The 23,566-nt window shown below is 64.2% G+C and overlaps 2 protein-coding genes across 3 annotated transcripts; one reads left to right on the forward strand and one right to left on the reverse strand.

Moving 5' to 3' along the window:
- The first annotated feature begins 95 nt into the window (after positions 1–95).
- INPP5E (inositol polyphosphate-5-phosphatase E) lies at positions 96–13,148 on the forward strand. 2 transcript variants are annotated; one of them, XM_042912346.1, is made up of 11 exons: positions 96–167; positions 961–1,972; positions 6,753–6,876; positions 8,116–8,213; positions 8,716–8,840; positions 8,960–9,079; positions 9,291–9,398; positions 9,952–10,113; positions 10,206–10,321; positions 10,871–11,007; positions 11,302–13,148. In XM_042912346.1, exons 2-11 carry the CDS (start codon positions 1,185–1,187, stop codon positions 11,432–11,434), a joined length of 1,911 nt encoding a protein of 636 aa, XP_042768280.1. In that variant the 5' UTR covers positions 96–167; positions 961–1,184; the 3' UTR covers positions 11,435–13,148. The 2 variants fall into 2 exon arrangements, with proteins under 2 accessions (XP_042768280.1, XP_042768279.1); XM_042912345.1 differs by lacking the exon at positions 96–167 and adding an exon at positions 484–639.
- Positions 13,149–14,170: 1,022 nt separating this feature from the next.
- PMPCA (peptidase, mitochondrial processing subunit alpha) lies at positions 14,171–23,538 on the reverse strand. The gene is made up of 13 exons (XM_042912347.1): positions 23,447–23,538; positions 22,060–22,262; positions 21,597–21,676; positions 21,272–21,354; positions 20,270–20,364; positions 19,180–19,280; positions 18,271–18,534; positions 17,835–17,927; positions 17,637–17,755; positions 17,434–17,524; positions 17,208–17,270; positions 15,413–15,557; positions 14,171–14,446 (listed from the first exon to the last, which is right to left on the reverse strand). Exons 1-13 carry the CDS (start codon positions 23,521–23,523, stop codon positions 14,277–14,279), a joined length of 1,584 nt encoding a protein of 527 aa, XP_042768281.1. The 5' UTR covers positions 23,524–23,538; the 3' UTR covers positions 14,171–14,276.
- Positions 23,539–23,566: the final 28 nt, after the last annotated feature.

The following is a 23,566-nucleotide window of genomic DNA, read 5'->3' on the forward strand; positions in this document are numbered from 1 at the left end:
CGCGGGTGGAGGGGCCTCCGGACTCGGGCGCGCGCGCGCGCTGGGTCCTCCGGCCGCCAGGGGCCGCTGCGGGGGCTGCTACGGGGACTGCGCCCGGGACGCCTGTGCGCCCGCTGCCGGGGAGCAGCCGCCGGGCCCGCCGGCCGGGGAGCAGGCGGCGCCGAGAGGTGGGCGCGGGGCGACCTCGGGCAGGGCGACACCCGGGCGGGAGCGCCCTGGGGCGGGGTGGCCCTCGGGCGGGTGTGGGGGGGGGGGCGCGGGTCCGGAGCGCGGGGCAATCCCTGAGCAGGGCCTCCGACGCGAGTCTGGGGCACCGGGGCGACCTCGGGCCGGGTGACCCCCCAGACGGGGGCACGGGTTCAGGGCGCGGGGTGACCCCCGGGCGGGGCCTGCGACGCGAGTCTGGGGCACCGGGCGACCTCGGGCGGGGTGACCCCCAGGCGGGGGCGCGGGGCGCGGCGCGGGGCGACCCCAGGCGGGAAGCGGGGGCGGGGTCAGGCTGCGCGGCTGTCGTTGCCCTGGGGACCCCGCGGCGGCGGCCGCGCCCGCAGACTCAAGTCCTGAGTCAGGGGCCTTTGGCAGCGGCCGGGCCCCTGCCCGGGCGGGGTGTGCCCGCTGAGCGATAGAGTGGGCACCCGGGTGAGCCAGGGCCCAGGGACTCCCATCCGAGGCCGGGCCTGTGAACTGGCCTTGACCTTGGGGCTGCCGTTCTGTGCGGGTCATGTCCCCAGCACCCCACGGAGGACAGCCTCCCCCCCGCCCCCCACCGCAGTATGGTGGCTTCCCGTGGTCCGAGGGGCCAGCCTTCACCCACCTCCTAGGAGGAAGCGGCAGTGTAACTTGTGGCTCAGCTGCCGCTGGCCTCTCCCCCTCTGGCCCTGCGGCAGAGCCGTCCTGTGGCACCAGCACGCGCGGACCCGGCCTTGGCTGCGGGAGGCTGACGGCACGGTTTTCCTCTAGGCTCCTCCGGGGGACTCCGGGCCTTTGGGGGTCCCCGTCATGTGGCAACTGGCCCCGCCCCTGCCGGACCACCCCAGGCCGCCGCGCGCTCTCTCCTCCGTGCCTGCTGGGCGACGTCTGACCACGCATCCCTGACCCTGGGCTCCACCGGCAGCCCGCCCCAGCAGGAGCCCTCTCCTGGGTCGGCTGGGTCGCCATCACCCTTGAGAGCTGGCCCCTGGACTATGCCGTCCAAGTTGGCGTGCCTGGGGCACTCAGAGGCATCTCCCCCGCAACCCACCGCCCAGGGGCATCTGCAGCCCGAGGGCAGAATGCTGAAGGGACAGCTTCCCAACGCAGGCCAAGACCTCGTGCCCCACCCAGGGTCCCTGCCCACCCACAGCTGTCAGGGCCCCGAGAAGAGCCCCGTGCCCCCTCTGAGCCTTCCAGCGGGTATCGGCGATGAGGACCCACAAGCCAAGGCAAAACCCTTCACCCCAAAGCCACCGACGAGGCCCAGGCTGGAGCGAGCTCTGTCGCTGGACGAGAAGGCGTGGAGGAGGCGGCGCTTTCGAACCAGCCACGAGGACCTGGCCACGCGCAGTGGGACCAGCCCCTCCAGGGGCTCTTCGCAGGACGAGGCCCCCCAGCCCCCCACCCGCACTGGCTCCCCACCCTGCCTGAGCACCTCCTTGCAGGAGATCCCCACGTCCCGCAGGGCCCAGGGCAGTACAGGAGGGGGCCCCTCCTCCTGGGGTCACTGTATCTCCGGAATGATCAGCACCTCCCTGGACCTCCTGCACCGGGACGGGGCCTCGGCGGGGAGCACCACCAGGCTGCCCGCCGTGGACCAGAAGGCGGCCTCCAACCCGCCGTGGACCGCAAACTCCACCGGCGGGTCCCGCCTGCAGAGCAGACTCTTCCGGGCCCACAGCAGCCTGGGCCCCGGCCGGCCCCCGAGCCCCCTGGCCTGCGATGCCAAACCCTCCTTCAGCCTCCTGGCACCCATCCGCGCCAAGGACGTCCGAAGCAGGTAGGGCCCCTGGGGGCAGGGGTGGGGGTCATCCGTGGCCTTCACTGTAGCGCTAGAAAGCGCCACAGGAGGGGATTCTCGTAAAACTGAGGCTAGCCCCCTCACCCCCGCCTCCCGGCTCCTTCCCGGAAGGACACCCCTTCTGGAACTTTCCCTGTGTATTTTAGCACCACCCGGGGGCACGTGTGCCTGTGAAGCAGACGGTTCAGATCCACAGGTCGCCTTCCGCACTGCGTGCCCTACCCCGTTTTCTTTCTCGTTCTCGTTCTCGTTCTCGTTCTCGTTCTGTCCCGGACGGCCGCCTTCGTGAGCACGGGGGGCGGCCCCGTTGTCTGGGCCGCTGCAGGGTTCCAAGACGTCGCCCTGAGCAGTGCTCTCCCTTAACCGCTCTGCTGAGGAGGAACGTTCCGGGGCCCCAGTCAGTGCTGGCCGGAGCGCGGCCGCGAGCCCCCGTGGCCGTGCTCTGGGCTCCCGCCGGCACAGCTAGACGCGGACCCGCCGGCCCAGGGGCCACCGCTCAGGGACCGCACTGACCTCAGACGGAGGGTCCCCGGGGCCCCCGCTCGCTGGCGGCAGGGAGGGTCCCCCGGGCCTGATCGGCTGCGCTTTGCTTCCAGGATTGCCCCGATTTCTCTGAGGCTCTGGGATCCTTTGCTGAGCGCCCCGCTGTCCGTCAGCTCCCACCTGCCCCTCCCCCCCCCCCCCACGGGGGATGCTAGGTTTCTAGGCTTTATGGGGCTTTAATAATGAATCCCTGTTGACTTTCCTGTAGCTTCAGAAGAACCTAACCAGGCGCTTCCCCCACTGTCCTCTCTGCTCAGGACTCTCCCCTGCGTGCCTCTGGCTCCGTTCACCAGACCGGGGGCGCCGGTCCAAACCCGCGAGTCTGGTCTTCTCCCGCGGGCTCGTCACGGGGCCCACGCCGCGGTGCCCAGGCCGCCACTTGAAAAGGCTTTCCCTGCCCCGTCCCGTGGGCTGGGCCAGGCCTCTGCCCCCTACCAGGGCCCGGCAGGTTGTCCGAGGCCCACACACACGGGGCCACGGCCCCCGTGCCACCCACCCCCCAACGTGGCGCCCGAGGCCCCCGGTGCGGCTCTGGCCCTACTTCCCTCGCCAGACGCCTTCCCTCCCATCAGGGCCAGTCCCGCTGCACGAGGGCCGGGGGAAGGGGCAGTTGGGATGGTCACTGTAGTGGCGTCCTGGAGCGGCCGTAAGAAATGGCCACAAGCCCGAAGCCTTAAAACAACAGAAGTGGAGTTCTGGAGGCCACGCGTCAGAAATGAAGGGGTCACGGGGCCGAGCTCCCTCCGGAGGCTCCCGGGGAGGGTCCTTCCTGCCTCTTCCAGCTCCTGGTGGCCCAGGAGTCTTTCGGCTTGTGGCCGCGTCCCTCCAGCCTCTGCCTCTGTCCTCACACGGTACTTACTCCTCTGTGTCTGCGTCTCTCCTCCTGTGGGGCGCTGGTCTCAATCCGGGATGAGCTCACGTTGCCATCCTTAAACCGAGGGCGTGTGCAGAGACGGTTGCCACATAAGGTCCCACTCGAAGGTTCTGTGGGTCGGGAGGGAGAGGGGGCTGTGGCGAGCCCAGCTGTACAGGACAGAGTCTGTACGGGTTTCTGGCGGGCAGCGAGGTGTCTTAGTGCCTTCGCGGTGTCACCGCCCTGTGTCGGCTGCTTGTGACTTATGCGGACGCGCTTGTGACCTAAAATGACAATCACGTCGCAAAATCGGGTCCTCGATTCAGTGTTTTCGGGCAAGCAGCAAACAGGTTGATGGGGACCCCTCACCCCAGTTCTGCCGCCTAAAGGCCCCGTTTCCAGTGGGTTCCAGAACAGGCGTCGGCACACTTTTTCTGTAAGTCTCTCCATCCTGCAGCCGTGCTCACCTCTGCCGTTGTAGCAGGGAAACAGACACAGACCATACGTGCACCAGCAGCCACAGCTGTGTGGCAGTAACGCCTTGCATAGGGACACGAGATTGGAATTTTACGTGGTCTGCCCACGTCGCAAAATGACAGGGTTTCTTCCTCTTTTGACGACGTGGAAATGGTTCTTAGCTCGTGGGCTGTCCGTAAACAGGCAGAACCTGGCTGAGGTCGGAGCGCGGCCCGGGTTGGACGGGCTGGGCGATGTGGACGGTGTGGGACGCAGGGCACCCGGGCCACAGGAGCAGCCGAGCGCGGCGGCCGACCCCGGACCCGGGAGGGGATCAGAGCACAGGGCCCCTGGCGTGGCGGCCTTCTGGTCACCCTGCAGACCAGAGCCGCTCCAGACCAGACCAGGGCCGCTCCGGAGGACATCACGCCCTGTGGCAGGGGAGCGGGGGCCCGGCTGCGGGTGTGAGGGAGGTTGTCCACCCAGGGGGGTGAGCCAGCGGGGGCCTCCCGGCGTGATCGAATTCCCGTCCTCAGGGCCTGGGGAGGAGGACGTGGGAATCGCTCGTGTGAGCTCCTGAGAACCGCGTTCTGGTTTCAGCGGCCAGCGTGGCTTGGGAGCCCTGCTCTTGACTTGATGCCCTTCAGAGGAACGGGCTCCTGTTTGCAAGACCGAGATGTAAGCTTTTCTCAGCGAGTTGGAGTGAGGGGTCCTCGGGAGCCTGGAAAGTGCTAGCGGTCTGTTACACAGCCGGGCTGGGCTGGGTTCTCAAGGACTCTGCTGAACGGCAGCGTTAAGCCTCGGTGGCGGTGGCGGGGCCCGGGTGGCACGGCCACACGCCTTCCCTGTGCCCGAAGGCAGAGGCGGGCGGGGACAGCGTGCCAGGCAGCCTGGAGGGGCGCGTGGGGGCAGGGGGAGAAGGGCGGAAGCCAGGCTCGGTCTGCCGGAACAGGTGGGGCACCCCAGTGTTCGGAGCGCACCCCCCCTGCAGCCGGGTGCCCCCCGTCCTCCCGCACCGCAGCGCCCGGCTGCCGAACCCCTCGGCCCCCGTTCGCTCCTGACAGACGGGACCGGGACGGCCCTGCCTGCCGAGACACGAGGAGGGACCGTGGAAGGAACAGCCGGCCGCACCCGAGTGCTGGAAAGAGCACCCTAAAAGAGCCATCGCTCGCACACGGTCATTGGGGCGACAGCTGACGGCGAGTGACGTTCCGGTGGACTGACCTTGGGGTCACTGGGGCACCCGTGGAGCTGATTGGGACGTGTCTGCCGGGAAACGGGGGTGGAATCTAACCAGCCTCCAAATGACCAATACTCAGGAGACGATGGAGCCGCCCCGGCCCTGGGCGTCACGGGAGCCAGGGACCGGCGTCTGCAGCGGCTGGATGGCGGGGGTGGGGTGACCGGTGACCAGCGTCTGTGGCGGCTGGATGGCGGCGGGGGGGGGGGGGTGACCGGTGACCAGTGTCTTCGGCCGCTGGATGGCGGGGGGGGGGTGACCAGTGACCAGTGTCTTCAGCCGCTGGATGGCGAGGGGGGGTGACCGGTGACCAGTGTCTGTGGCGGCTGGATGGCGGGGGGGGGGTGACCGGTGACCAGTGTCTTCGGCCGCTGGATGGCGAGGGGGGGTGACCGGTGACCAGTGTCTGTGGCGGCTGGATGGCGAGGGGTGGTGACCGGTGACCAGCGTCTTCGGCCGCTGGATGGCGAGGGGGGGGTGACCGGTGACCAGTGTCTTCAGCCGCTGGATGGCGAGGGGGGGTGACTGGTGACCAGCGTCTTCGGCCGCTGGATGGCGAGGGGGGGGTGACCGGTGACCAGTGTCTTCAGCCGCTGGATGGCGAGGGGGGGTGACTGGTGACCAGCGTCTGTGGCGGCTGGATGGCGACGGGGGGGGGGTGACCGGTGACCAGTGTCTTCGGCCGCTGGATGGCGAGGGGGCGTGACCGGTGACCAGTGTCTGTGGCGGCTGGAGCATTCGAAGACCTAGGGGACAAAATGGCCAAACGTGGCATGGCCATCGCCTGGGTGCTCATTCTGGGAGCAGTCTGATCTTGAGTTGGGTTGGAAGAAGGTTCTGGAAGGACTCCCAGACAGCTGGAAGGAAGGCGGAGGCAGCAAGAAGAGAGGGGACGCCCTGGTGCCCCTGCGAGGGGCCCGGGGGTGGGGGTGGGGGGCCGGGCCCCCCCACCGGCACAGGGGAGAGCCGCCGGGCTGCTGGGCAAGCGCACGAACGAGTCTCAGGGCCTGTTTCGGTGCGGCCTGCCGGCCGGGTGTCCTCACAGCTAAAAAGCAAGACCGTGCGGACGTGTCGCACGACGCTCGGACTCCGACGCTCGTGAGGTTCTGTTGCCGCGCGGCCTGGTCCCCGGGGTCGCTATGCTTGGTGGCACCTTGCAGCCGAGGCAAAGTGCCGTGGGGGCTCCGCACGCGCTGTGCCGGTCCCGGTCCGCTCTTGAAACGGATCCTAACCGTCGGTTGTCGTGAGAGTGGAGGTGCCCCCTGCGGCTTTCGGGGCCTCCGGGGCCGCGCCGAGGCGGAGGCGAGCCCCTGGCGCGGGACGCGTGTCTCCCCAGGCCGCTCGCGGCCCAGGGCCGAGGCGTGAGGGGCCCCGGCGGAAGAGCCCAGACGTCACCTTCAAGCCCTTCGTGTCTGGAGGCGGCAGAAACGTTGAACACGTGCTGCTGTTTATAGAATCGTGAACGGGGGGTTTTCCGAGAGGGCGGTGGACCACGGCGCGGCACCCGTGCCCGCCCGCGGGGTCTCCAGGAGCCCCAGCTCTGGGACAGCCTCCCGCAAACGGGTTCCGTGTCACGGGGGGCCCGAGGCCGGCAGCGTCCCCGGGAGGGGGTGTCCCTGAGCCTGCCCGCTCCGACCCTCGACTTCTTGGTTGCCCTGTCTCCGCAGGAGCTACCTGGAGGGGAGTCTCCTGGCGAGCGGGGCCCTGATGGGGGCGGACGAGCTGGCCCGGTACTTCCCGGACCGCAGCATGGCCCTCTTCGTGGCCACCTGGAACATGCAGGGCCAGAAGGTAAGGGGCCGGCCCGCCCCCGTTGGGCTCCTTCCCGGGGCCTCTGAGCTGCACGCCGTCTTCCTGGCCTCTCCCCAGCACCTGGGTCAAGAGGCCTCTCGCCCGAACACCCCTGCCTCCCCCACCTCCCCGCTGCCCGATGGGGGGAAATGCGGTTTCCTTATACATACACGCGTTAAGAATAGTTTCGGATTCACAGCAGCTTTGGGAGGAGGGAACAGAGCCCCTGTCCCCACGCGCGGCCTCCCCACTGCCGACACCGCACCGTGGGGCCGCTGTGACCGTCGGTGAGCCTGTGTGACCTGGTCACGGTCACCTTGGGGTCACTCTGGGTTAGGCCCACTCGGCGATTCCTGTGTCGAGACGGCGGCAGAGGCCCTCCCGCCGCTCTGCTGGGACAGGCGCTCTGTGTCCTGAGTGCCAGTCGGCCCAGGGCCGGACCGCATGGGCCAGAGGTTTGCACGCTGATCTCTGGGCTTTCGCTTTGGGGACAGCCTCGGACACGGTGCCGGTGGCTTTCTCTCCAGCTCACACCTGCACCCGTGTCTCCCTGGGACTCGTTCGCTCGGTGAGAGCCGTCCTTGGGTTGACGGTCTCCATTCCCCGCGTGTGGGGTGCTCTGATGTCTGGGGGCGGGGCGTGGACTTCCTGCACTGTGTGGATGGTCCTAACGCCCGGTGAGGTGAAGGGGACAGTGGTTGCCACCATGGGGTTTTGAGTGCTTTCTGCTGCCCACGTGTGCCACGCTGTTCGTGATGACAGCACAGAAGACCCTGCCCCCCCCCCCCCCCACGCAGTGGAACCCGGGCGGACCCTGGGGGCACAGGCACTGGGGAGGAAACCAGGCAGAGCCGCCACCAGGACGAGGTTTGGCTGAGTGACCAGGAGCCCTGGCAACACAGCGCCCAGCATGAGAAGCGGTTCTCCCTCCAGTTGGAGGAGGCGGGTGCCCAGGCTGGTGGCCCTGCTGTCCACGGGGAGCCACCTGGCCCCTCTGTGGGACAGTGCCCTCGTCCAGGGCCCCAGGGCTTGAGAGCCGGCCTTCGGGACCACAGCACCTGGCCGGGCTGCACCACATCCCCACCAGTGTGTTTGGGGACAGGGGCCCCATGGTGAGGGAGGGGCGCAGACATGGGCGTGGTGGTGACCAGCTGGGGTGGAGGGCGGCCTGCCAGGCCCTTCGGGAGAGGCTGGGTCTCTGTCCCGCAGGAGCCCTCACGAGGTGCTGCTGCTCTGTAGGAGCTGCCCCCGAACCTGGACGAGCTCCTGCTGCCCGCCGAGGCCGACTACGCCCAGGACCTGTATGTCATCGGGGTCCAGGAGGGCTGTTCCGACAGGTAGGGCGCAGCTGGCTGGGGTGAGGCCCTGGTTGCACGAGAGCCACTTCCTTCTCTGTCGGGGGCGCAAGGAGCAAGGAGTCGATGAGCGTGCGTTCTTGTTGACGTGCAGCTGATCTGGGAGAACATACGGCCCCCGCTGCGGGACCCCAGGCCCCAGGCCTGACCCCCGAACTGGGTCCTAGGTCTGCAGCGCCCCTGCAGCCCCGCCAGAGACCGCCCGGCCAGGGGCGTGCGTGGGCATCCCACCCCTCGGGCAGCTGCGGGAGGCCCGCCTGGCAGGTGCCCCGACCCAGGGGAAGGGGCAGGCGCCGGGTTCCCCGGGACCTGGAGCCTTGGTGAGGGAGCCGGAGGGCGAGGGCCTGGGTCTCCGACGCCCTTCCCTTGGGCAGGAGCCAGGAGGCGGGGCTCTCTGGGCTGTGGGGGAGGGGTGGCGGGGCTGGGAGGCCCCAGCCCCCTTCCCGGGCTGTCCCGGCTCACCCTCCCCCTCCCCCCACCGCAGGCGGGAGTGGGAGGTGCGCCTGCAGGAGACGCTGGGCCCCCGCTACGTGACGCTGTACTCCACGGCCCACGGGGCGCTCTACATGTCCGTGCTCATCCGCAGGGACCTCATCTGGTTCTGCTCAGGTAGGCGGGCCGCTCTGCTTTGCGCCAGCGCCCCGGGACCCCCGCCCGGCCTCTGTGAGGGCAGGTGGACGGGCGTGCGCAGGGGCAGCCGCGTCAGCCCCCCCACCCCTGTCCCGCAGAGGTGGAGAGCTCCACGGTGACCACGCGCATCGTGTCTCACATCAAGACCAAGGGGGCCCTGGGCGTCAGCTTCACCTTCTTCGGCACCTCCTTCCTCTTCATCACGTCTCACTTCACCTGTAAGTCCCAGGAGTCAGGACACGCCCCCCCGCATGCCCGCCAGGAGCGCCATCTGTGACGGTGCCCTCCCGTCGGGCCCCCGCCGGGGTGCCCGGGGGACCGGGTCGCGCAGACGCTGCGTGTTAGAGCCTGCTGGGGGGCGGTGAGCACACAGCTGTCCTCCGGGTCCGGAAGGCCCGCTGGAGAGGCCCCCGCGCTCTGTTCTTACAGCCGGAGACGGGAAGGTGAGCGAGAGGCTGCTGGACTACAGCAGAACCGTCCAGGGCCTGGCCCTGCCCAGGAGCGTGCCCGACACCAGCCCCTACCGCTCCGACGCCGGTGAGCCCGGGTGGATGCGCTCCTGCCTTGTTCTCTGGGCGGTTTACTGACAGTAAACTTGGGGAGCTTCCGAGAATCAAGGTTGAAAAAGTCTAGAGAGTCGGTAGCCCGCAGAAACGGCGCTCTGCGTGAGGCCTGGCGCCGGGCTCCTCCGGAGCCACCGGTTTGGTGCGGCTGTGCTTCCAGGCGGAGCCCCGTGGTGGCCACGCCTCCCTGCGCCGACAGGCCCTCCTCCTGCCCCCTGGCTGTCTGTCCCTCCAGGATGGAGCCCTGGCGGAGTGGCGAGCGTGGGCAGTGTGGGCTCCTGTGAGCGTGAGGGCGCCCACGCCGTCCCCAGAAGTCTGTCGCTGTTTGAAATGAAAGACGTGACCGTGAACGTGAACCCGAATGTCGGCCCAGAAGCTGCGGGGCACAACCCCCACGGCCAGCGCCGTGTCTGGGGTGTCCCTGCCCGTGGCTGCAGGAGCGGGGACAGAGACCAGACCCGTCACTGTCGCCAGAGGGAGGCCAGCACGGGGAGGGCCGGGCTCACGCACTTTCCCGTTTTGGCTAGCGGACGTCACCACCCGGTTCGATGGGGTGTTCTGGTTTGGAGACTTCAACTTCCGTCTGAACGGAGGGCGCGTGGCCGTGGAGGCCATCCTGAAGCAGGACCTGGGGGAGAAGGTGTCTGCCCTGCTCCAGCATGACCAGCTCACCCAGGAGATGAAGAAAGGTGAGGTCCCCGGGAGGAGGCGCGGACACCCCGACCCCGAGAGGGTGCGGCCCGCCAGGGCTGACGAGAGCCAGGGCCTGTGGCTGTTCCAGGGTCCATCTTCAAAGGCTTCCAGGAGCCGGACATCCATTTCCTTCCCTCGTACAAGTTTGACATTGGAAAGGACTCCTACGACACCACCTCCAAGCAAAGGACCCCCTCCTACACGGTGAGCGCCCCTGGTGTCCCGCCTGACCTCCGGTGCGACTCTGCCCGGCTCTGCGGCCCAGGTTTGGGCCTGCTTGCTCTTCAGAACCACAGGCTAAGGACTGAGGCCGGGTGTGACAGCAGCCCCCACGAGCTGCGGTCAGACGCCTCAACGCGGCACCCGTGCCGGGCTAGCGACCGCATCTCTGGGACCTGGCGTTGGGGGCAGCGCCCTCTGAGAAGGGCCCTTCTGAAGGCTCGTCGGTCGGCCCGGGGCTGGGGTACACGCCCCGTGCTGTCGCAGATTCAAGCCATTTGCGGCACGGGCGGAGGGAGCGGCCTGCACCGGACCCGGGGGCGCCCCAGGCTCGGCCTCCGCGGCCGCAGCACCGCCGGCCCCACCACCCCCCGTCTGGGGCCCAGACACCCGCCAGTGCAGCGGGCTTGGGCGAGGGGCTCTGGGAACAGGCTCTGCGGGTGGGATCGGACACGGAGACGGGCACGCGGGCCAAGCCCCGCAAAAAAGCCACGCAGTCTCGGGGCTAACCTTCACGCGGGATCTTTTCTGCAGGATCGGGTCGTGTACAGGAGCCGCCACAAGGGCGATATCTGTCCGGTCAAGTATTCCTCCTGCCCTGGCATCAAGACGTCCGACCACCGCCCCGTGTACGGTCTGTTCCGGGTGAAAGTGAGGCCGGGGAGAGACAAGTCAGTACCCGGCTCACATGTCCTCGCCCTGGGGGCTGCGGGTGGGCGGGGCTCCTGCCCACTGGGGGGGGGGGGGGCGGCATCCCCGCCCCTGGGTGCCCGCCGTCGTCCCGTCGCGTCCTGACCTCCGGCCGCGGGTATCTTCCTGATGCACCGCAGGGCCCAGCAGGGGCCCGAGGGAGCTCTGCGTTCATGGTGGCTGCACTCCGGTGGCCAGAGGGGACAGGCGTCCGAGACGGCCTCCCAGGAGGCTACTGGCCAGTGCCCTCCTGACGACGCCCCTTCCTTCCACAGCATCCCCCTTGCTGCTGGCAAGTTTGACCGCGAACTGTACTTGATAGGAATTAAAAGACGCATTTCCAAAGAAATTCAGCAGCAGCAGGCACCAAAGGATCAGCATTCCAGCACAATCTGTACAGTCTCTTGAGGCTTGCCCGAGGACATTCGCACCCACAACATGGGAGGTCACGTGACCACAGCCCCCTGGAGAAGTCAGAAGAGACTGCGGAATGAAAGATTTCTGGGACGCCGGCTGTTTCTCGAGGCCAACACGCTTCGTCACCAAGAACCTAACAGGCCAGTGAGGCGGTGCTGAGGCACCCGTGTCCCCTGCCCGGCACGAAGCCGGCTGCACTCATTTCCAGCATGTCCCCAAGCGCAGGCCCCCAGATGGCCACAGCACACCCACGGTCCCTTAGGCCAGCGTGGGTCGGGCAGTTCTGCCTGCTGGCACAGACGCCCTTCCGGTGTCCTTGTCCGCTCGCCCAGAGCCGATGTTGGCAGCGCTCCAGCAGCCCCTCAAATGCAGACCGGGAGGCGCCTTCCCCATCCGAGTCTAGGGGGCCCGTTACCGAATCGGGGGGGAGCACTCTGGGTCAGGCAGCTGGGAGCTTCGGTCCCACCAGTGCGCACGGGGACCGAGCGGAGGCCCGGCCGGTCAGGTCGAAGCCAGCCGACTTCCAGGGGGAATGCCGGTCCTGCTGCAACAGGCCAGGGAGGGACGAGGCAGCCTGGCCTGTTGGGGGTCGCTGGCCCCCCAATCTCAGGCAGCTGGCCTCGCCCTTCCGGCCACGAAACCATCTCCCTCTCCTCTCCCGGTTTTTGGTGACTCGAGAGCATTTGCTTTCGTATTGCCGGCTACAAACAGCATTGACGTAAGTAGTGCGTCTCCTGGCCTGAGAAACTCTGCAAGTTTAGGGTGCCACCACCTTGCCCGCCCGGGCCGGCCCCCTTCCACGTTCCCGCCTGTGTTACAGGGCTCAGAGCCCAGTGTCGCCCATGATCACTCTTAAAAACCATAGGCTTTGACTGTGGGAAAACCTAGGGGCATTCACTCTGGTCTTTAAAGTTATTTATTTTTCCGTATTTATATTTTTCAATAAATCCATGTATCAAATCTGAAACTCTCTCTGGCCAAAGATGGAGTCCTGGAGAGAGGTCCTCCACGTGCTCACACCCCATGCTTACGACATTCCCAGAAAACAAGGCTTCAAGTCCAGTTCAGAGGCAGGAAGTTGGGTGTCGACTGTGGCTGCACCGGCATCACCGGCCTCCCTCTGCCCTCTGCCCCCCACCCCGGCCGCCGCCCCGTCAGACGGGCTGGCTGGAAAGGGGCTTTTCCGGGACGAAGGAACACCTCAGCCCTGCGTGAACCGTGATGAAGTGAAGCCACTTCCAAAGTAGAGCGTATCAGCTTTATTAGCACCGGCTTCCGGACTCGTCGTGCGGGACTCCCACTTCTGGTTACCGAGGAGGCCCGTCCACCCTGACTTCCCGGAACTTCACTGTCGATAAAATTTTGCTCAAAGAAATGTGCCGTTGAGTTTTGAGTCAATAAACTGAAAACCTCTGACAGATTTTTGCGGTGAGGGGTCCTGAAAATGAGGCAAGTGTGACGCATCATCTCAGGCGTCGCCTCCGACCGATATGATGGACGTCGGCAAACGTCTGGGTCCCAAGTCAGGACATTCACTTAGGAGCAGCCGGGAGAGTTTAGATGCTCGGGTTTCACTTGGGAGCCAGGTTAAAATTCAGATAGATTCAAATGACACGGGCCAGTCTCTGCAAAGCAAGCTTCATAAAGAACTGAGAAATTCGGTGTGAGGATAGTTTGTCTGACCCACACGCGCTCTGCTGGCGCGGGCCAGAGGACGGGCTGCGGCTGCGCGGTGCCAAGGAGCCCTCGGGGGCGAGGGGCGGTTGGCGCCAGCTTCCGAGCAGACCCCTGGGTCTGGGCGCAGCGGTCTGTGGTTGGAGGCTGAGCGCGGCCCGTGGGGGCTCGGCCGGCCCCTTGAGGGCTCTCGGTGAGCCCTGCCCTCAGCTGAGCTCGGCTGACCTCGCCCGCCACCCCTGCCCCCCTGTGCTTCCCCTTCAGGGTGGTAACCACAGGAATGTCTGCGAGGCAAGGACCGCGGCCCCCCGGGCTCCGCCCCAGCGGGGAAACACACCCTCCCTGATGCCGCTAAGCGCGCAGGGAAGGCATCAAAAGCGGAGGATGGGCTCCAGCAAAAATAAGCAGCTTAAATGACCAAAGAACGTTTGAGGGTTGATTTCCCGGAAGCGTCCCTCCCTCCCCTCTGTGCCCCCGAGGCTGGGAGGGCGGTGCCCCAAGGGGCCCAGGGGCTCCGTGTGCGTACCCGTCGGGGAAGCACGATGCCACCCTGTATTACCAGGGCCACCTGGCCGGGCGACTCTCCTGACGCGTCCACGCACGTCCGCGGAACCGAATGCTCCCCGGCCTCGCGGCTCTGGCTCTTCACACCGGCCAGCGATTCGAGGAAACCCCACCTCCCTCCCTCCAGGGTGCCGACACTCGTGCTGTCAGGAATCGGGACGCTCTTCCAGTTACCGGACGCCACCGGCTGGGCCCGGCCTCTCGCCACCCCATCCTTACCGAGGGTGAAGGAAAGCGCCGCGGCAGACCCCGGGAGTCGCTCCGACGCAGACTCGAGGCCGCTCGCCTCTGGGAACGCAGGACGGAGAGGGCGCCCACCTGGCCTCCCCGCGGCGGCCGGCCCCCCGGCAGCCTTTCGCTTCGCCTGGTTCCCAGCCGCGGCGACACAGACAGACCTTTATTCCGCTGCCTGATCTGCTCGTCCTGAAGAAACGGACGCAGAGCTGTGCTCGGCGACATTAAATCTGATCAAGTTTAAGAGAAGAGTCCCCCGGTTTGCACCTTTTATGAATCTTTGCACTAAATTCACACCCAAAACCCACGGACGAACACGGGCTCCGTCCACAGCCCGCATCGGGCCGCACCGCGACGGCCTCTAGCGGAACAGCCGGTACGTCCTGGGCAGGCGCCCGTCCCCGCTGGCCAGCGCCGCCTGGATGTGCTCGTAGGCCGGCAGGTTGCTCAGGTCGCCCAGGGCGGCCACCGCGGGCTTCCTGCGGAGCATCTGGGAGGCAACTCTCCGGATGTCTTCTGGCTTCACGCTGCCTAGCACGGGGGACAGGGAGACCTCAGGGGAACGCCCGAGCCCTGCACGGACTCTCTCCGCACGTGGCCGTGGCCACTACCCTGACTGAGGGGTCCGAGGCCAGGCTGCGGACTCCAGAGTCCAGATTCAGGCGTGTGTAGAATTCAGGGTGACTCAGGGTGAAGTGACAAATTTTCCCAGTAAATGGGGATGTACCAGTGGTTACAAGTTATTTTCAAATGCGGGAATGCACACCTGCCCAGATGCATCTCAATGGAAAAGCTCACCTGCAGAGTTACCCACACGGAGAGCCTGCAGGGAAGGAAAAAACAAAGAACCCCCAGGGCTTGGGGGGGAGGGGAGCGGCCACACACAGGGGCCCGGAAGCTCAGCCTGCCTGGGAACACCCGGCATGGGCAGGCATGGGCAGGCATGGGCAGCGGGACTTTGCTCCAGAGGATGAGGCCTAGGGGAGACTGGGTACTGTGCACCCCAGGGTCTGAGGGGGCCCCAGGGGAGGGTGCGAGTGCCAGAGCAGCGAGGTAACAAACGTCACCACAGAACAGCACGGGGGGGTGTCACAGATACTCTGAGGACCTGCTAAAGAGAAAATAAACTTGTCTCCCAAAGGGCCACAAACAAGTAACACTCTGACACTTAGAGGACATTCAAGGACTTCCTGAAGGTCACTCACGGGAGGCCATGGAAACCTGCGGCCAAGACACCTGCCACAGCACCATGAAGGGCAACACCGTTCGAGCCCCGAGCGGAGCATTTCTGTCCATTATCTCAGCGAATCCGCTTAAAAACCCAGAGCGGTAGGGAAAATGGTGAAAACTTGGGGGCACAGGGGTCAGTACTCAGGGACACGAAGTAGGGCTGGCACAGACGAAAGCCCGCAGGCATCACACCTCCTCGGGCCGGCAGGCCTCTGGGAGGGAAGGGAGGGAGCCGGGTCTGGGCCCGCCCGCCAGCACGGTACTCACGGATGAGCGCACACAGCTCATGGGGCAGCTTTCTGGAACGGGTCGCCAGCACCTGCCTCCCCACGTCCTCGAAGATCACAGGCCTGGACTCCAAGTTCATCATGAGCATGGACATCAGCTGGGTCTTGGCCCGCTCCAGCTCCACCTGGGGGTCCGACCACCAAGCCACACGGTTCAGTCCCCGGCAACTCACACGCTGTCGCCCAGCCACGTCCACGTCACCAGGAAGACAAATTCGACGGTCTGGGGCTCCACCCAGACGCCAGGTGCAGGGCCCAGGCAACCGGGCTCCCCACGCCCCCCGAGGAACTCGGAGGGAACCAGCTCCGTGTGCCAAGTCTGTGCCGTGAGCCCCTCTGACCAGGCATGAAATTGGCAACTTTGGGACTCCCACGAGTCGCGTTCACAAAGCTCAGCCCCGAAACCGGGGGGCACGGAGAGCGGCCGGGTGAGAGGTGGCACCCGACCGACACGAAGCTGCCGGACGCCGAACAGCGTGCACGCCTGCCGGACGACACTGGCCGCTGAGAGTCCGCATCGTTGCTGGAGGAAAATAATCTCCGATCTGAGATGAGCGCTTTCTCTCTTTGCAACTCCAGGCAGATAAAACCTACCTCAAGTTAGCTTCACGTTAGCGGGAAGTACTTCCCAGCAGACCGCTAACAGAGCCACTGACGCGGATTTTTAATATATTATTTTTAAAAACTTTTTTTAACTTTGTTTATTTTGAGAGAGCACAAGCAGGAGAGGGGCAAAGAATCCCAAGCAGGCTCTGTGCTGACAGCACATGTGCCAGTGTGGGGCTCAAACCCACAACTGTGGGATCACGAAATGGGCCAAAACCGAGAATCAGACACCTAACTGAGCCACCCAGGTGCCACAAATACGGTATTTTTATTTTCATTTAATGTTTATTTTTGAAAGGGAAAGAACACGCACGCAAGCAGGGGAGGGGCAGAGAAAGGGAGACACAGAATCCAAGGCAGGCTCCAGGCTCCGAGCTGTCAGCACAGAGCCAGATGGGGGCTCAAACTCACAAACCATGAGATCATGACCTGAGCCAAAGTCGGATGCTTAGCCGACTGAGCCACACAGGCACACCTATTTTTATTTTTTTTTTAAATATTTATTTTTGAAAGAGAGAGAGAATAAGCCAGGGAGGGCCAGAGAGTGAGGGAGAGAGAAAATCCTAAGCAGGCTCTGAGCTGTCAGCACAGAGCCGGATGTGGGGCTTGAACCCACGAGCCTGAGGGCATGACCGGAGCCGAAGTCAGAGCTCAACCAACTGAGCCACCCAGGCATCCCCACATATTATTTTTAAAAAAAATATTCCTTTTCCTGGAGCACCTGGGAGCCTCCATCAGTTAAGCGTCTGACTCTTGGTTTTGGCTCAGGTTGTGATCTCCCGGTTCGTGAGTTCAAGCCCTGTGTTGGGCCCCACGCTAACAGCGTGGATCCTGCTTGGGATTCTCTCTCTCCCTCTCTGCCCCTCCCCTCTTGCACGCTTTCTCCCTCAAGATGAATAAACGTTAAAAGGAAAAGACTGCTCTGCGCTATTCTTTCCGGTAGAGCTTAAAAAGGACCCGGGGCCCGTCAGATGCAAACAGACTGGGTGCTGAGGGCAGTGGCTGTTCTGTGCGCTGAGACCAGGGAGGAGGGGAGGAGCTCGGCTGCACTGCTCTGGCTGGGATGCTGGGGACACAGAGGATGGGCCCACCACCAGCCACCCCACACTGTGTTCTCTAACCCGCCAACACCGTGGGGACGTTTGCAGGTGGCCCTGTGCCACACTTACCACATCCACGGTTCCAGCCGTTAAAATGAACTCCTTCGTGATGATCTCCACCATTTCTCGAACCTTTAAGAGAGAACGTGGAGACGAAGCAGAGCGTGATCAGGACGTGACAGCCCGTTTCTTCTAACTCAGGTGGTGACATCTGTGCTCCCAGAGACCAGCTCTGTATGCGGGGACGTGACCTGCACAGGAAGCAGAGGCCACCGCGTTCGGGGCTGGCCCTCACCTGTCTGGGGTCGGCGCTGGCGTGGATGCACAGGAGGCCCGTGTCCTCATAGCTGTGGTGGTACGAGGTTGCGTTGTACATCCAGTGGTGCCTGTAAGGAGCGCGGACGAGGGGACACCTGGAAGGCGGCGTCATGGTCCAGAAGCACCCTCAGCTGGGCCTGCCAACCTTGGGGACAGCCAGGTGAAAGGGACCCAACCCACCTGTTGAGCACGTGGAGGTAGAGCCTGGTAAACATACCCTTGCCGGGCCCGCCAGCCGAAAAGGAGCCGCCGCCCCCCATCATCATGTTCAGCACGGCGAAGGGGATGAAATCGTCCTCCTGCGAGAGACGTGAGGGCCGAGCTCAGCCGCGAGGGGACGCCCGACTCCACGCCGCACAGGGCCCCGCTGGCACTTACCAAGAAGGAACAGCTCTCCAGTCCTATCATGATGTGTGTGAGCTCGGGGAACGGGGCAGGGCCCAGACTGACGTTGGACATATCTCTCTCCAGCTGCAACCAAGAAGGGTGAGTGGTGTACCCACGTGGAAAACAAGGAGGCCTCAGCCACCCCTCAGGTCGGAGCGGCTTAAAAACAGTCACAGAAATCCCACACGAGCACCAGAAAACTCTCTAGAGACAGGAACTATCCTTCACCTCCCGTCTGTACCAAACTCTCAGCTTTAACCAAGGAACACACGTCACGCTCAGGCACCAGAATGCGTATTAAAGGCAAAGCCAGGGGCTTACGGCTGACCGTAACACCCACAGGCTCCAGCCGACAACGTGCCAAAACCCAAGTCAAAAAAGGCACACGCAACCCAAGGTCACGGGCTCTTTTCCATCACGGCTTTACCTTGACAACCCCCCCCGTGTACTGTGCCACCGATCTGTCGACGTCCACAGCCTTCTCACATCCCCAGGCCGGTTGGGTTCCCAGCAGGTACTTTCTGGCACATTCCACCAGGTGCTCGTGCTCCACCCCAACCCCGGCCAGCACCATGCGGTCAGGGGTGTAATAGTTTCTCAGGTAGGAGTGAAGCACTTCTCGGTCCATCTTTGCTATGTTTTCTGTGGGGCAGAAACGGTGGAGGCCAACTGTGTTTTCCCGATAAGCAGCCTAACAAAGGAGGAGAGAAACACCGGTGACCAGGAAGGCCACGGCCAGGTGTCCCCCCCTGGCGCTGGGCCTGCCGGGACCCCAGCTGTGGCAGGAAGAGCCCGTGGGTGCTTTGCTTAGTTTGGCAGGAATAGCTCTGTGTGTTTCCAAAAAACACAAAATCTACCTCTCCGGGACGAAAACTCAAAAAACCCGTATGAAATAAAAGCCTCACTCTAGAAACAGAGCGATAAAAATCATTACTGTAGGAATTACAAAACGAGGGGCGCCCGGGTGGCTCAGCTGGTTGAGCGTCCAATTTCGGCTCAGGTCATGAACTCGCAGTTCGTGGGATCGAGCCCCACATCAGGCTCTGCGCTGACAGCATGGAGCTAGCTTGGGATTCTCTCTCTCCCTCTCAGCCCCTCCCCCGCTCACACTTTCTCAAAAACAAGGGATAAAATGCTAAAAAAAAAAAAAAAAAAAAAAAAAAAATTACAAAATGAAAAACTCGCATGAGTGGCAAATTTGGGAATTAAGCACGTTCTGACCACACCTAGAACCTGTAGGAATGACCTCAGGAAGGCAGACGGCCCCTCCCAACCGCCCTGGTGGCAGGAGGGCCGCCGATACGGAGGGGGGCGCGTGGCGAGTCTCGCGTTTTACCTCGTGAATCATCTCTGTGAGAAGCGGTTCTGGGTCGGGCCGCATACCGAGGTCCTCCAGCTCAAACTGGACAGCCATCCGTGCCGCGTCGATTTCCTCATCTGCAAAGCACCCAGACGAGGCTCAGACGGCACCAGCCAGGAGGGACATGGCCCCGGGCCTGTGCCACCAGACTGGCTGAAGGACACGCTGGCAACCTCCTCCGCCTTCACCTGGGGCAGACCAGGGGGGGGGCAGTGGTGGGAGCGAGGGGGCCGGCGCCGGGCGGGCAGGGCCTAGAGGCGCCAGGCCTCGCCGGGCTCGGCCATGAGGCGGTCACGCGGGCCTGCTCCGAGCCCCAGCTTCCTCCCTACGAGAGGCCCTCGGGCCCCTAACCGCTCGGTCCCAAAGGGCCGCTGTGAGGACGAAGCCGCACTGGATGTGAAGGCACTGGAAAAAGAGGCACGGGCCTACGTCGTGGCTGCTATTTCAGCAGCTCGCTGGAGCAAGTGCCGGAAAGTTCTCAACTCAGCACTGCAGTCCTGGACCACGAGGCCGGGCTGGTGTGACCAGAGGCCGGCCAGGGCAGCTGGGATGGTCGGCACGGCCCACTCCAGCCCCCTTCGGGCCCAGAATCAGAGTCCGGTTACTACCAGGCCAAGGAAGGGGACGGAGACCAGGACGTGGAAGCTTCCGGCAGCATGCCAGCCAGAGTTTTCAAAGACTGTCTGAAATGCCTTTGAGAAACGAAAGACCCAGGGGTGCCCCGCTGGCTCCATCAGAGGGGCGTGCGACTCTTGATCACGGCATCGAGAGTGTCAGCCCCACGCTGGGCGTAAAAGTTACTTAAACGAGTGAATTGATAAAAACTTAAGGAAAAAAGAAATTAAAAATCCAACTTCACTAAAAACGTCCAAAGGCATAAAGGGGTGTCAAAGCGTTAGACGCGAAGACCCTTCCTGACCACCAGCGTCACTTCCTAGCAAATCGTGACAACCCACTGGTAGCTGAGCCCGCGGGGGCGACACAGTGCTCTTCCTCAGGGGCCGGGCTTCCGCCTGCCCCCCTCTGCGTCCAGCCCCCCAGACACCGCCCACAGCCCAGGGCGCACCTGTGAGCCTGGGGTGCAGGACCACGTCAGCCAGCAAACCAACCACCGTGTCCAGGCCCTTGGAATCCGCAGACACAGCGTACATGGTAGTGTCCCTGGAAAGAGGAAACGACACCAGGTGTCAGGGGCGTAACAGGTGCACAGCAAACGGGGGCCACTCCCCACCGGCACCGAGGACCAGCACACACTTGGTTCGCCCCATCTTCCAGCGCCACTTCCCGCACGCGTTGGAGCGAAAGCGGCTGCCCAGCCCGGTTGGCGAGGACCAGCTCTCGGCCCTTTTCACAAGCACGGGCTCCCCACCACCTGCACCACGCGGGGGCGCTTCATCACGCGCTTCCTGAGGGTCTGCCGCCCGGACCGACGGGTCGACACGGGGGACGCACAGCCTTATGCAGCCGGGGACCGGAGCCACGTCTGGCGGACCAACTCCGCCTGCCCTCGTCCACAGCCCCTGCACCCCATCTGCGTGCTGGCTACACACCAGACCTCTCCCGGTCCCCCAAAAGACCACTGCCTCTTCCGGGCTGAGCCTCTCCCCCTGCTGTTCCCAGAGTCTGGGCCACCTCCACCCCTCGTTCAGTCTGGCAAACTCTTTCAAGACCAGCCGATGTCAAGTCTGCTATCGTTCCTTTCCGGACTCCAGATCAGGTCACCTGCTTGTCCCCACGCCCCCACCTCTAGTCTCGGTTCCTGGCTCTCGTTTCCATTACCTGTGGTGCAGCCGACTGCTGGCTCTGGGAGCACACTGGGGACGGGGCCTGCTCTGTGTCCCCAGGGCCCAGCCGGCAACCTCCGGGACCGCCTGGCTCTCCGGTGTGTGCTCTCTGCTATAAGTGTTGCCGCCTGTGTCCTTCCGCCACCAAATCCCTCACCCAACCCTGCCCAGGCCAGGCTCCTTCTCAACGCCAACGTCCCCAGCTTCTCCAGGAGGTGGGTTTCAGTGGGACTCTGACAGAGAATAACAACCACAGTTCGTGGCTGCAAAATAAGCTGGCGTACCTTGACGTCTGGCAGTCACAGATGCCCCCGTGCTTTTCCAACGTAAGCAGAATTTCATCTTTGCTGTCAAATCGATCTGTCGACTAGTGAAAACAAACGAGTGAATCTAAGTAAGAAAATCTAAAGCAACTTCTAACATATGGTTTTAGAAAAGAAAACCTATTTTGGCTTTTAAAACGTGAAACCAAATCGTCTTCCAACCTAAACATCTTTTAGCAACAACACCTTATCAAGTCAGCCACTTATTAAGATAACCGTTCTAAAAAAAAAACAAAACGTGGTAGATCCTTCCCAAAGTCTCAAAAATTACGAATCGTACACTGACCGAAAATGCCAATTTTTCCAAAAAGTGAGCAATTCCACTAAGATATTTGGCTTCGTATCTTGATCCTGAATTAATAAGAACTGGCAATGAAAAGAAAAACGACAAGTTAAGTCAAATGTTGAGAAGGAGGAATTCAATCAAGAGAAACCTTTACAACTGAGTTGATCAAACAGGCCGGCGCCACCAGGTGAAGGTGACAGCGTGTCCACTCCCCGGGCTATGTACCCACAGCCGCACGCGTGCCGACGCTCACGGAGTCGTACGCTTGGTATTGGTGGTGGAGACGGTTTAGAATTCTCGGAAGGTACAAAGGGGGAAAGCCCAGCACCGACACGGCGGCTCACGCTCAGAGTACTCAGTTTCCAGATTCTAGAGCGTGCTTTCCCCTCCGGATCCAGCGCACGAACCGCGTACCAAGCACAGCGGTCAGTGAAGCACCCACGACACTACCGACCGTACTTACTTCCCACCGTACAAAACTGTCCGAACTTGTTCTGGGACGCCACGCGAAGCCCGTTATCCAGCGTGGTCACTTTGGTTTCAAACTTTTCCTGTCCACCAGCCGTAGCGAAAACAGGCTGCGGCACGCCAGGGAAGGGGGAGGAGAGCGGGGTGCCGGGGTAGGCCCCGCCACTACTGAAGCATCTGTGTGCGGGAGCTCCGGACCTACAGAGAAGAGTGGCCGGTTACAGACCTGAGACCGCGGAGCCCGTGGTGACCGGCCGTCGCGTCCCGTCTACGTGAGCACTCAGCGACAACACGCGGGAGCAGGCAGGAACACCACTGCTGGGGACAAATCCTGGCTCAGCCCAGGGGGCCGTGGCCAGTTGGTCAGTTCTTTGGGCCGTAACCGCTCTCTCTCATAAACATCTCTTACAGAGCAGACGATTAACCACCGCACCTCACCCTGACGGCCCGGGTTAAATCCCTCTTACAGCACCGAGCTCCGCTCTGGCCCTCAACTGCCCCACCGTAGTCTAAATAGAAGCCACCCCCCACCCCCTGCCATGGGGCCCAAAAGGCCCCAGGTGGTCTGGACTCCAACTCTCTCCAAACTCCTCTCTTAAAGCCGTCCCCACCACCGCCCCCCAGGACCCACTCACACTGGCCTGCGGGTGCTGCCCTGAACACACACACACCTGGCTCCTTAACCCCAACGCCTCTGTTCCTCCTGCTCCCGCCTGGCCGGGGCCTGACCCTCCTCCCGCGCCTCCCCTCTTGGCTTCAATGCCGCCTCCTCCCGAGGCGACCCCTCCGCACTCTAGGGGAAGTCCGATCCCACTGCTTGACTCCTTTTAAGCGTTCACACCGCGGCTCCTACGCGGCCCGCGCTCCTGCCTGCGCCCGCTATCTCCGCCCGGCACGGTGCGGCGTACAGCCAGGGGCCGCCACCGACTGTGGCCCGAGTGGACGTGCTGGCGGCCAGGAAGGCGGGAAGGCTGCGGGGACGGAAAAAGCGCGCTGTCTGCAGGCGAGGGGACACAGCACAGCGGTCTGGGGCACGGAGGCCCCGCGGGCTCGGCCTCACAAGGGGTGGGGGGGGCCCCCGCGGCAGGACGGGGGCCGGGGCGGAGATGACACGTGGCCTCCGACAGGCCCCGTCGGCCCGGGAGAAGGCGGGAGAGGACCCAGCGGCCCGAGAGAGGGCAGGCGGATGGGTCTCGGGACCCGGAGCTGGGGGCCCAGGCAGGGAAGGGCCCTCGGCGCCTCGGAGACGAAGCCAGGGTCCCGAAGCCCGAGCCCGAACCCCCGGCGCGGCGCCTGGGCGTGGGGAAGCCAGAGGCAGAGCGTCCGGACAGACGCGAGCCGCCCCGGGTCCCCCGCTGACCCCCGGCGCGTCCCCGGCTCACCTCAGCCGCGAGCGGCGCCACGAGCCCGAGCCGCGAACCAGCAGCAGCCGCGCCGCCGCCAGCGCCATAGCCGCCATCTTAAGTCTCCGCCCCCTGCTTCTGTCGTCACTTCCGACCCCG

Source organism: Panthera leo, chromosome D4, assembly GCF_018350215.1.
Source record: "Panthera leo isolate Ple1 chromosome D4, P.leo_Ple1_pat1.1, whole genome shotgun sequence".
In the NCBI taxonomy this organism is placed as follows: Eukaryota; Metazoa; Chordata; class Mammalia; order Carnivora; family Felidae; genus Panthera; species Panthera leo.

What these genes read in the sequence shown, in the direction of transcription:
- INPP5E (XM_042912346.1), top strand. Translation starts at nt 1,185, where the DNA reads ATGCCGTCCAAGTTGGCGTGCCTGGGGCACTCAGAGGCATCTCCCCCG. An exon ending in GGAACATGCAGGGCCAGAAG is followed by an intron (nt 6,877 to 8,115) that starts GTAAGGGGCCGG and finishes GCTGCTCTGTAG; the next exon opens with GAGCTGCCCCCGAACCTGGA. An exon ending in GTGAGGCCGGGGAGAGACAA is followed by an intron (nt 11,008 to 11,301) that starts GTCAGTACCCGG and finishes TTCCTTCCACAG; the next exon opens with CATCCCCCTTGCTGCTGGCA.
- PMPCA (XM_042912347.1), bottom strand. Translation starts at nt 23,523, where the DNA reads ATGGCGGCTATGGCGCTGGCGGCGGCGCGGCTGCTGCTGGTTCGCGGC. An exon ending in TCACAGAGATGATTCACGAG is followed by an intron (nt 18,535 to 19,179) that starts GTAAAACGCGAG and finishes CTCCTTTGTTAG; the next exon opens with GCTGCTTATCGGGAAAACAC. An exon ending in TGAGCTGTGTGCGCTCATCC is followed by an intron (nt 14,447 to 15,412) that starts GTGAGTACCGTG and finishes CCCCCGTGCTAG; the next exon opens with GCAGCGTGAAGCCAGAAGAC.